General features: G+C 55.4%; 1 protein-coding gene across 1 annotated transcript in view; it reads left to right on the forward strand.

Moving 5' to 3' along the window:
• Positions 1–12,852, forward strand: part of SULF2 (sulfatase 2) — a 91,529-nt gene that overhangs the window by 53,751 nt on the left and 24,926 nt on the right. Inside the window, exon 4 of the mRNA XM_049649924.1 lies at positions 10,438–10,607. Coding sequence (XP_049505881.1) covers positions 10,438–10,607 — 170 coding nt within the window. The remainder of the gene's footprint in view (positions 1–10,437; positions 10,608–12,852) is intronic.

The following is a 12,852-nucleotide window of genomic DNA, read 5'->3' on the forward strand; positions in this document are numbered from 1 at the left end:
GGAGTCAGGCTGCCGGGAACATCCTCTCCCGGGGCTTTGGGTAGGCACACGGACTCTTCTCCTGGGGCCTAGAATTGCTGGGATACACGGTAGGTTACGTGGCTGAACCAGTGTAGGTTCCCGGTTTACGGCCAGAAATGTTACAAGGGTTCCCGTTGTTCCACGGTGCTTATCAGCACGGGTATTGTCGTCTTTTTTTTTACGGGGGTATCGTGGCATTTCATTATGGTTTTACCAGAAAGATTTTTGAGGATCACATAAGTGAAGGTGACCAGAAAAGCCCTTTCTCCATAATGATACCCCACGCATAGCAGTTCAGGACAGCCAACTTCCTCTCTAGGGCGCCACAGACCCAATATTTTAGGCTTTACGAGCCACACGGACGCTGTGGCAACGACCCAAGCCTGCCGTTGTAGTATGAAGGCCACCGCAGGTAATGTGTAAACAAGTAAGCATGGCTCGTTCCAGGAAAACTTTATTTATAAAAACAGGCAGTGGTTGGTCCACGGGCTAGAGTTTGCTGATTCTTGGCCTAAGTGAGGGGGAGGAGGAGGGGGGACTGACAGTGATGTCTCCTCCAAACTTTCCATTAAAAAAACAAAAATCCGGAGACGAGCAAATATTCCTGGCCCAACTAAATCTTCTAAGCCAGCTCGTGTGCCCCCCCGCCCCACAGTTGACCCATTCTTTCCCCACACATTCTTCCCTTCCCTCTCTCTTCCCCACGCTCACTGCCACTGACCCTGGGCCTGGCTGAGTGTCATAACCGCGGCTCTGTGGGGTAGTGTGATGACCGCCCTCCCTAGTTGGTCTCTCTCTGAATCGCTGCACAAGGCCGCCAGGCAGAAGTCGGCAGGGGACAGGAGCCACACACACAGGATGGGAAGCCAGGGGTAGGGGAGACGGCAGGTGGGTGTTGGGGACTAGAAAGAATGGATCCAAGAGGGGGCAGCCAACGTCCATCGGGCCTGTCACTCTTGCACAGAAACGTGGGCCCAAGAGGGCCAGGTTTTCTGATTTTTCAGCAGAAGCTACAAACCGACGCGTGTTTTTTTTTTTTCCTGTGAGATCTCCTGATTTTTAAACAATGGCAGCTAATTTCCTAGACTCCTGCGTGAATCAAGCGTGCCTGACCCGTGGATGTACAGCCTTGGTAGCCCCCTGCCTTGTTCTGCCCACCGCCCTCTGGGGACCGGGCAGTGACTTCCCGTCTTGGAGGTGGAGGACTGGGGTGCAGAGCCCCGCCTCGACACATATCATGTGCCCTTGGATATGCTACCTACTCCTAAGAGCCTCAGTTCCCAAATCTGGGGAGTGGGCACACTGGTACATACTTAATAACGTGCACATCTTTTTATGGAGTGCCTATTAGGGTCCAAGCAACTGCGCTGGGTGGCTTTTGTTTTTTTTTTTTTCAAACGTTTATTTATTTTTGAGGCGACGCGAGACAGAGTGCAGGCAGCAGAGGGGCAGACGGAGGGAGACACAGCCCAGAGCCCGACGTGGGGCTCGAACTCACGAACCGTGAGATCGTGACCTGAGCCGAAGTCGGCCGCTTCACCCACTGAGCCGCCCAGGCGCCCCCGTGCTGGGTGTTTTCTGTGTAGTATTTCTAATCCCCAGCAATCAGAGGCGTGAGCGGACTAGTCAAGTTTGGTCATGTCATTCGTTCATTCCCTCAACAAGTATTTATTGAGAATCTGCTATATGCCAGGCACTGTGTTAGGTGCTGGGTACCCAGGGATGAACAAAACCAGATCAGGCCTTCACAGCCTGGGATATGGAGGTGGGTTATTAACTGTGAAGTGATGGGCCCACGTGTGTGCACGCACTCGCACATACACCGTCACATCGGCCCCGTTGCCCACTTCAGCTCCATACGAGCCAGGTCAACCGGACCAGCCTTGTCCGTTCTCACAAGCACCCCCAGATCTTTGCTAGTGCTCTCCTGCCCTGGATTTTTCCAAGTTTTACCCATCTTCTCTTCTGTGAATCCTTCCCCAAGGGCCCCAAACTACAGGATTTATCCTTTCTTGAATCACACCGGCCTCTCTCAGTTGCTTGTGAACAGAAACTCAACTCAAAATGGCTCAACTGAGGAGGAAACGTCAGCTTATTTAACTGGTCCAGCAGTAACGGCATCAGGCACGGCTGGATCCAGGGGCTCACACAGAATCTTTAGGCGGTGGTTTCTTTCTCCTCTAAGCTCTATTTTCTTCTCTGCGGCACCATCTATGGTCTCTCCCCCTCCCGCCCCTCCCCCTTCTCCCCCTCCCGCCCCTCCCTCTCCCCCCCTCCCCCCTCGCTTTCCCTGCCCCTTGTAGCAATATGGCCGCCCTTCCACGTTTCACCTTCCTGCCCAGCTGCAAGCGAGGGAGTCTCCTTCCCAGGATTCCCAGCAAATCTCACTGCATCTCGTTGGCTCTTGGCTCAGTCACATGTCTGTCCCCGGACCAATCGGTGTGGCCAGGGGATGCAGTGTTTTGATGGGCTGTAAGTCACCCGCCCCACTCCCTAGCCAGAGGCAGGGACAGCGGGAGCCCCACTCTGGAGCCAAACCCTGGAACATTGGCTGAGAATAGAGTCCAAATGAAAATGGGCGGGATGCTCAGTGGCCTAAAAGCGCCCTATCCCACTCCCCTTCTGGAAACACTGCACACTTGGGGATCCCTCCTGCCTTTGACCAAGGATCACCACTCGTGTGTCCCCCTTACTGAGTCTGATCGTTCAGGCCCTGGTGGCAGCAACCACGTGTGACATCGCCTGGACAGCGCCCTCCCTCCTCACCTTGGGTCTCAGGCTTCCATTACCTCTGAGTGAATTGATTCCAAAGTCCTGATGGGGGGATTTGTACATTAGAAATACAGATTATAGTGTCTTGGGGCTGAACACGCTGCTTCTCTCCTCCCAGATGCAGCACAAGCACATCGTCCACTACCTAGAAAACTCCACTCCGTCCTTGTTAAAATTCCTCACCACGTCCACGCCTGGTCTCAGAGCAGCCCTGTAATCAAGTTATCCAGGGAGACTCAGAGTCCCTCTGGGGCTGAGGACAGAACATGCAGTGGCTGCTACTTACCCTGTTTCCTGCCACAGGCACATCTCCCCTATGAATGAGCCCCGTGGGAGGATTCCTGGGCTCCCTGTTCCCAGAGGCCTGGGAACAGAGGGACGGGGGCCCCTTTGGGGTCAGAGCTGGCTCAGGTCCAGGGTTCGGACCCGGGGCGGGCAGCAGGCAGTGGGAGCCGGAGCACTGGGAGGGAGCGAGAGGGAGCTCGGAGTTGCCTGGGGCTCCCTGCTCCAGCACTCTGAGGAGTGAGATGCCTGTGTGTCGCTGCCCTCAGTGGCTTCAGCAGGAGGCCCAGCTCGGGCGGAAGTGACAGTCCTTCCGGAGGTCGCCTCAAAGGCCCTCTGAGGTCTCTGTTCTGAGTCACTAATCCCAAGGCTGGATGCCATGAAAAGGGTCCTGATGGCAGGTGGACAGAGAGGCAGCGATGATGACAAAAGAATGATGTGGCACATGCACTGATCACCAAAGAGGACCAGAGAAGGCGGGACCAGTGGGAGAGGGGAATGATGAGGGTCAGGTGGTGGAAAGGCCCTAAGGAACAGCGGTCTCTGTAAACTCAAATGAGACCACCCTTTGAGCCGCCCTTTGTCATTTGCGCTTTTCTGTCGTGGAGAAGCCTCCCTCTATGCAGGTTGGGACCGTTGAGTTGTTCATTGCAGCTTTGTTATTGAAAGAAATCCACGAGGGCCACCAACGCAAGAAATGATTAAAAGACACAAAGGAACCCTACCCTGGAGGATTTCTAGAAAAAGATGAGGGGATCTGTATGTAACACCATCAGAAGGGCTTTGGACACGGGGCTGATGGAAAGAGCGGGTTGCGGAGAGAGCTCCTGTAAGCCCCTGTTCAGATGTCTCCTAGAGCACCCCGAGCCCAGGGCATCGCACCCCAACTCTCCTGCCCCCGCTGTGAGCACCACACCTGTGTGTATCCCTGGGTCACTTGTTAACATCTGTCTCCTCTCATTAGAGTACAAGGCCATGAAGGCAGGCGTGTGACTTTGCTTTGTTCCCTGCCATGTGGAATGAATGGAAGGAAGGAAGGAAGGAAGGAAGGAAGGAAGGAAGGAAGGGGGAAAGGGGAAGGGAAGGGGAAGAGGAAGGGAAGGAAAGGAAAGGAAAGGAGAGGAACCAAGAAAGAAAGGAAAGGAAAGAAAGAAAATATACACAGTGTGATCCAACTGATGTAAAAAGATGCATAAAGCCATACTCTAACACGTGTAACAATGCAGCTGAAAAAAAGACTTCCTGGTTAAGGCCCAAAGGGGCCAAGATTGGAAGCATGGGTGTGAGGAGTAATCAAAGGGAACCAGATTTGTTTGTACCGTTTTCATTTTCGTGTGGAAAACACAGCCGCGTGATTCTTGAGGAATAATGACTCCCGCTCCCTTAGACCTAACGTGCACCAGGTACCGTTGGAATCGTTCCACCTGAATTAGCCCATGTATGTCTCACCATAGTTACTGTTCACAACCAGCACACGAGGAAACTGAGGCACAGAGAGGCTAAGGAACTAGGCCACACAGCTAGTGAGTGGTAAAGCAGTATCATCCGAGCCTAGGCCATCTGGCCTCCAAATCCATTCTCTGAACTCCGGCCCATGGGTCAAGTCCTGCCCGCCAAGTGTTTTTGTCCAGCCTGTGTGCTTAGAAGGGTTTTTTACATTCTTAACTAGCTGGGGGGGAAATTACAAAAAGAGCAACATGTGACCAGCGCTCTTTTCCTGACATGTGAAACTGACTTGAAATTTGCAGTTTGGCCGCATAAGGTTTTACTGGAGCGCAGACAGGCCCGTTCATTTACCCAGCGGCTGCTCTCTTGCTACAGTAGCAGTGAGTAATGCAAATGAGACCTCCGGCCCCGCAAAGCCTCAAATGTTTCCTCTCTGACCCTTTACAGAAAAGGTTTGTTGATGCTTGGTGTAAACCACCCCATAGGCGTCAGTAATTTTGTTTGGGGGCCCGGGAGGGGCGGGAACGATGGAGCAGACAAAAAATACAAAGGCCTGAGGTCTGGCTCTGAGTGTATTGCCAAGTGCCTCATTCCCGTGTGAAATGCTCCCACCATCTGAAGAAGGGACTGTTATCGGGCCCATGTTTTAGAGGCGGAAAGGTGCTTTCTGAGGGGCAGAAAGGCGGGCCGCTGGCCCACAGATAGCAGGTGATAAAGCCGGGGTGTGAACCCAGTGTTGCTGACTCCAGAGCCCTCAGCTTCATGAAATATGATTGCTCCTTAAAGGGACGTGAACCTCTTTTGAACACAAGGGGCTGTAGAGGGTGCAGTGTCCGCATTATGATGGAGAATATAATTTAGACGGAGGAAGCCAGTGGCTCAGAAAAGGAGACCCTCCCGGAGTTACAGAAGGTTGACTTGCCAAGTGGAGAAAACATCAAGAGGTGGGCTCGAGAGCTGCGCCAGGGTGCGGGCAACCCCCCCCCCAACCCCCGCCCTGCCCCTCAAACCAGGTCTCAGGGGCACAGTCATCTGTCTCAAGGCACAGCCCGAAAGCAGCCCACAAGTGGGCTTCCCAAGCAGAACAGTTAACTAGTTCTGGAAGCCAGGAGACTCCCATCTGGGGAGGGGCCCTGAGAGCTTTGGGGTGAGCTGGCTTATCTCACCCAAGTTCAAAAAGAGGTAGAACCACGGGCTTCCGTGGGCAGATCTCCCAGGAGGCACCCATGGGACACGTTTGTCCGGGCAGAGCTTCCCATCACATCAGCCATGGTCCCCATTCCCGTCCTTGCAGTCCCCCCATCCCCAGCAGCCAGGGGTAATCCTAAGTGAGCGAAAACCTCCCTGTCCCTCCCAGGTCCCCTGCCGCCTTCTTACCGCTGATGAGAATGCTTTCCCACACCCCGCACAGGACTGTGGTCACCATGGGGACAGGGACCTGTGACCACAGCCCCAGCCCTTAACAGGAAGCCCGGAACCCTGGGAACAGGCACCCAACAAGTAGTTGCTGAGTGAGCACATAAACGAGAGCGGCAGAGGCCGCACCTGAGGAACGAGGCTGGGAACGAGAGGGGCCAGGCTGTCACAGAGCCCGGGAGCACGCCCCACACCCCACACCCCCATGGGCATTGGACATTTTTGCCCAGAGTCCTGGCTAGCGATCCCCACCGAAGTACTGGGTTCCTCTTGGTTTACTGATCAAAGTCAGCGGGAGGTCAGGATGGGGAGGGGAGGCAGGAGGACCCAGCTCTGGCTGCTAAGCTCTGGGTAGGAGCCAAGTCCCCAGAACCTGGCATCCCCAGCCCCCTGCACCTGGCCAGGAGTGCACCAGGGCAAAGTCTAGCACCTCCCCCTGGAGAGCGGGAATGGGCCTGGCCCACGACTGAAGGGGGGCAGAGAGGGGAGTTCCTCATCGTCTGTCGGCTCGTCTCCAGTTCTAGAAAATTCACCTTCCAGCCTGCTTCGTCCTCGCACCTGTCTTACCCTTCCTGTTAACAGCCCACCTCCCTCACGTCTTCTTCATGACTGACCCAGGCAGGCAGCTCAACTTGTCCAGAACTGGACATATAGCACTCCCGCCCGCACCCTGACACTCTCTTTCTCCTGAACCCCCATCTCTATTCCCTTCACCCCAGCCAGAAACCGTGGGGCAGGGGGCAGTGGGGGGGGGGGGGGGAACGGCCGGCCCCCCCCCCCCCCCCCCCCCCAGCCAGCCAACGGACACATCCTGTCTGTTGAATCTGCTCCCAGCCAGGACTGGACCATGCCACCGCCTGGCCCAGGTCCCCTCGTCCCTCCGACACCTGGACTCGGCTCAAGTACCGTGGCCGGAGAGATGGCGTGTCCTCGTTGGCCAGCCTGGGGCTTCACCACCCGCCCCTGGAGTACAGGTGGCGTCCCCTTCGGTCCACACAAATGGCTGGGAGGTGGGTGTGCAGCTTGTCATACGTCATCGCGGGTGCCCTGCTGCAGCCATCAGGGATCAGCAGGGGCTTAGCTAGAGCAGGAGTGGCTTTGAGGAGACCCAGGAAGGTGGGCGGCTGTCAGGCATGTGGAAAGGCTGCCGCACCGCTAAGACAGGCATAACGTTGGCCGGCTACGTGCAAGGCACCGTGCCAAGAGCTTTGCGCCTCTTAGCACTCGAGACCCTCATGCCAGCCTTGAGAGTCAGACACGGTAATGACACCACATACGCTTCTGAACGTGGAATATCACAGGCTCCGGGGGCCCCGTATTACCCTCCCGAGCCCCTTTCCTGGCCTGCCCCCTCCCAGGAAGGTCACCCGTCTCCTGCTGATTGCTATGGATGCGCTTATTACATAGGCAAGCATCTCAAACACTGTATAGCATCGTTTTCTGTGTTCTTAGCCTGTATATAAACGGTATCGTACCGTGCGTGTCCTCCAGCCTGCTTTCTTCACCCAGGGTCAGGTCTGTCAGGTTTGTGCGTGTGGACCCAGGTAGCTCTAGTTTGTTTATCGGATGCCCTATCATGGCGCCGTATGTCTCTCCTGGGAATGGATGTCCACGGTAGCTTTTTATTTTTTCATTATTTTTTTAACGTTTATTTATTTTTGAGAGAGAGACAGAGGGCGATCGGGGAGGGGCAGAGAGAGGGGGAGACACAGAATCCGAAGCAGGCTCCATCCAGGCTCCGAGCTGCCAGCACAGTGCCCGACGCGGGGCTCGAACTCACGAACCGGGAGATCGTGACCTGAGCCGAAGTCGGACGCTCGACCGACTGGGCCACCCAGGCGCCCACAGTAGCTTTTTTAAAAACATGTTTCATCACAGCCAAGTAGGCACATAGTTCCAAAATCCAGCAGTGAAGACGGGGTTACTATGGAGAGCAAGTAGCTGCAGCCCACGGTTCCCCACCAGCCGGAGACAGCGGACCCACCTGCTGGTTCCGCAGTTACCTTTGTCATTTTAAGAACTTTCCCTGTGCCTTCGGGTCATGCTCCGTAACTGTAGCAGCAACTCTTGGATTTAGGTGGTCTATATTGTTACTTTTATATAATAGGTTCTACAGATAACTCCCCAGGACTATTCATAAAAAGTATTTCGGGAAAAGTACACCAAGTAGCAAGTGGCTTTCTCCCCCTCTGTTTTATCCCAGACCCCAGGTAGCACTTTGATATCTGTCCTTCTAGATTCTTCCTTGGTGCTCATATGAAGTTAAGGGTTTGGCTTCTCCTCTCCACCACCCCCCCCCCCGCCCTCCCCACCCCGCCTCCCTCCCTTCCCACAAAAAGGTGGGATCTTCCTGGATTTGAAAGTAGCTTGTTCTTTCCCTTAACAGCGTATCTTGGACACGTTTCCACCTCAGTAGCTACGAATTCGCTTCTGTGTAACATCTGCACAGCACAGCATTACATTTACTTCATTAATCGCCTTCCTGTTGCTGGTCACGGGGATACGTTTTTGCTTTATGAACGCCACTGCAGTGACTCTCCCTGTGCATTTAGTATAGAGTACAAGCGTCCCTGAAGGCCCGTCTTAGACGCACGGGCACGCCCTCTGTATGCCGTCCTGCTGAAGAGTTCAGGCAAATCTCAGCTTCTCGGCTGAGCCCTTAATAGCTGAGCTTTTAAAGCCCCCAGTTCCTGCTCGTTACATTTCCCCCTCTCCTCTCATCCCGCCCGGCGTCTAAGCAGGTCTGACTCTCAGGAGACCCCCTGCGCGCCTCTGCTTTTCTGCTCCTTCCTGCTGAGAGTCCTCGAACAGGTTCAGTTCCTGCATCGGAGTCCCTGCTGTTCCCTCCGCCTGGAGCTCTTCCTCTAGATGGGTGATTCTCAGTCCTGGCTGCACATCAGGATCCCTGGGAGCTTTTTGAAAGTCCAATGTGGGGGCACCTGGGTGGCTCAGTCGGTTGGGCGTCCGACTTCGGCTCAGGTCACGATCTCGCGGTCCGTGGGTTCGAGCCCCGCGTCGGGCTCTGTGCTGACAGCTCAGAGCCTGGAGCCTGTTTCAGATTCTGTGTCTCCCTCTCTCTCTGACCTTCCCGGTTCATGCTGTCTCTCTCTGTCTCAAAAATAAATGTTAAAAAAAATTTTTTTTTAAGTCTAATGTGTGTGGGGCACCTGGGTGGCTCGCATCTGACTCTTGATCTCAGCACAGGTCATGATCTCACGATTTTGTGAATTCGAGCCCCACATCGGGCTCCGTGCTGACAGCGTGGAGCCTGCTTGGGATTCTCTTTCTCTTGCTGCCCCTCCCCTGAACACACACACTCTCTATCTCTCTCTCTCTCCCTCCCTCCCTCCCTCTCTCTCCCTCTCCGTCTCTCTCTCTCTCTCTCAACAAATAAACTTTAAAAAATAAAACTAAAGAAAATTAAAAGTCCAGTGCCTGAAGAAAGCCACAGACCAATTAAACCAGCATCTCTGGGGCACCCAGGTGCCTCAGTCAGTTGAGCGTCTGACTTCAGCTCAGGTCGTGATCTCACGGTTTGTGGGTTTGAGCCCCGCATCGGGCTCTCTGCTTTCAGCACAGAGCCCGCTTCAGATCTGCTGTCTCCTTCTCTCTCTGTCCTTCCCCACGCATGCTCTCTCTCCCTCTCTCAAAAATAAACGTTAAAAATATATATCTTTTAAAAACCAGCATCTCTGAGAGTAGGCCCAGCAAATCGCCCTCAAGGATCCCGGCAGACAACCGAGGGTGATAAAAATCTCCCCACATCCAGCTCCTCATCACTCAGGTCTCAGCTCCAGTGTCACCCCCTCCAAGAGGCCCTCCCTGACTGCCCCTGCCAAAGGACGCCCCCACTCCGGCTCCTCGGTCACGGCTTATTTCCTTCGTCCGTCACACTGTGTCACTATCTTGCTTCCGTGTTCACGTGGTCAGCTGTCCCTGCCCCCAGCACAGCGCGCCAGGAACACAGGGATGTACCCACCCTGTGGGTCTTTCGTGGTCTTTCTGGAGCCTGGAAAGGAGTTCAGGCTTAGGAACCAAGACTCAGGAGGCGTGGCTGCAACACTTACCAGCTGTGTGACATCAGGCAATTCATTTAACTTCCCTGTTCTGGAAAACAGGAATTATCACCACACCTACTTTCTACGGTTACACGGGGATTTCAACGAGCTAACAGAAGTGAACGCAGAACCGTACCTCGCATACCATAAGCACTCAAAAGTGCGAGCTGTATTATTTCAGCATCTAATGTGAATGACTGACTGCCATTTCTCCCCTATCCTCCCCGACCCCCTCTCTCCTTCTCCATCAGCAACATTCGACGTTCCGTGTAGTTGCTCATTTATCGTCTGTCTGCCCCTAGGATGGGCTCCAGGAACGCAGGGATTGTCTGTCTGGGTCCCCGCTGTGCCCCGAGCACGTCCGCTGGGCACCTAACACCGCGGGTGCTCAGGGCGGGTGCTCAGCTCCTCACTGGCTCTCCTGTCTCTCCCTGCCCCCCAGGATTACCTGACGGACCTCATCACCAACGACAGCGTGAGCTTCTTCCGCACGTCCAAGAAGATGTACCCGCACAGGCCCGTCCTGATGGTCATCAGCCACGCGGCCCCCCACGGCCCCGAGGACTCCGCCCCCCAGTACTCAGGCCTCTTCCCCAACGCGTCCCAGCACATGTAAGCTTCGGCGTCCTGCCTGCCGAGCCGCCGGGTGACGTGAAGGTGGGAGGGTCGGGCTCTGGGACGGTGATGGCAGTGACAGAGCTCTGCCTTCGCTCTGATCCTCCTGGTTCAAAGAATCCGGGAACCCACTGCTCTTCTGTGGGGAAACCGGGTGCAAAGCCAGCCAGTCTGGCTAACAGACCAAAGCAGGTGGCAGTGCTGTTCCCTCGGGGCCCTCATCCTCCCCCGAGGGGTCTGTGCATAGAATTGCATTGCAGTATAATAGGCTTCCTTCATAACCCTGTGTACTTTATGCTATACTTTTTTTTTTATATTTATTTGGGGCGAGGAGAGGGGGGTGAGCGTAAGCAGGGGAGGGGCAGAGATAGGGGGACAGAGGATCGGAAGCAGGCTCCAGGCTGTGAGCTGTCAGCACAGAGCCTGACGTGGGGCTCGAACCCGCAGACTGTGAGATCACGACCTGAACCGAAGTCGGACGCTTAACAGACTGAGCCACCCAGGCACCCCTACCCTGTAAATTTTAAACGTGTTTTTTGAGAAGGCGTCCATAGCCTCGTCAGGCTGTGAGCATATTCTCCAGCCTTTACTGAGCTGTGGGCTGTGTGGCAGGCTCCGTGCTCAGTCCTTTAGGTGACACCAAATCCCTGAATGTTCACAACGACCCTTGAAATGCTAGCGATCTCTTGCTGCAGAAGAAATTACCCTGAAACTGTGCAGCTAAAGTCACAAACGTGCACGACCTCACAGCGCCCGTGAGTCGGGAATCTGGGAGCGGCCTCCTCCTCCGGAAGGTTCTAGTGCAGGGTTTCCCGAGGTTCTAATCAAGGTGTCTGCGGGGGCTGCAGCCGCCTGAGGCTAGCCTGGGGCTCACTCGCACGGCGGCCCCTCGACCAGGGTGGCTTGAGTGTCCTCACGACATGGCAACTCTAGCTGGCTTCCCCCAGAGCAAATGATCAGAGACAGAGGAACGGACTGGGGGGCCTGCGGTAGACAGAGGTTGAGATGGAAGCCGGGGTCCTTTGGAACCTAATCTAAAAGGGACACACCATCGCTGTGTCGTATTCCATTGGTCACACGGGCTGCCTACCGCACCTGGCATTCCCATTTCACAGAGGGGGAAACTGAGGCACGGAGAGGCAAGGTGACTCGCAGCTGGTAAATGGCAGAGCCAGCTTGGAATCCCGCCCCCAGTCACACCTCCTCTCTCTCTGCCCTCCTGTCCAGTCCTCCTCCCTCCAGCTGCTCAGTAAATCGCTCTGGAAAGTTCTCTCCTCCTCTGCCTCAAACCACCTCCCGCTTAGCAGTGATATGCCGCAGCCCTGGCTGCGACATTGGGGCGACAAGGACAGGGCACTTTGGAATCGGCCTGAATATTCCAGGCGTTTAATTTTCATTACGATCAGGATGTGTGCCCTTCGCATCTAATTACTTTCTGACAGCGCCCTGACGTGGCTCCGAGAGGATGAGGCGTGTGTTAACCTCCTGATCCCCCTGGTCTTTGGGGAGGACGGTCGGACAGATGGCGAACTGCGTTCCAGGGGCTGCGGCGCCCAGCTCACCCCTCCGGCCGCAGCACCGCCTGTCTGCACACCTGACTTGCCTGCCCTTCCCGCCCCCCACCTCCACCCCCTCCAGCGGCTCCCCTTTGTGGGAGGGGGCGTGGCCGGCTCAGTCCCACCTTGGGGACTGGGGGGGGGGGGTGGGCACACCCTGCTTCCGCAGCTTCTCCTTTAAGAGAGGTTCTGGCTTCCCTCCCCCCCCAGCAGCCCTGAACGAGGTGGTTTGACATTGCCTGCTCGCTTATTTCCCCTTTGAAATGGAAATTACAGAAATTGAACATGAGTAACGCCTGCTATTACTTACCCAGAACCACCCCCCTCGCCTTATGAGGGGTCTGTTTGGGAAGGCTCTCTTATCTCCGGGGTATAATCACTTCCTAACTAGAACCAAAACCCAGAAAGTTCTGCAGCTGGGGTATTTAATTATGACAGTCTCGGGGGGGGGGGGGGGGGGGGAGGGGACAGGGCCCTGCTGGTGGGTCAGAGCTGCAGATCTTTCTGTCGGGAGGCTCCTGTCAGACTGTCACCCACTCAAGTTTGGTGTCGTGTTCTTGCAGTGGTCCCCGTGGGCTCCCGCAAGTGCTGCCTGACGCGGTGCGGCCCCCTCCCCCTGCCCAGGGCCCCGTCCCGCCCCCTGCTGCACACACCTGTGCAAACACACAGAGATGCAAACAGATACA

This window comes from Panthera uncia (genome assembly GCF_023721935.1).
Source record: "Panthera uncia isolate 11264 chromosome A3 unlocalized genomic scaffold, Puncia_PCG_1.0 HiC_scaffold_11, whole genome shotgun sequence".
NCBI lineage: Eukaryota > Metazoa > Chordata > Mammalia > Carnivora > Felidae > Panthera > Panthera uncia.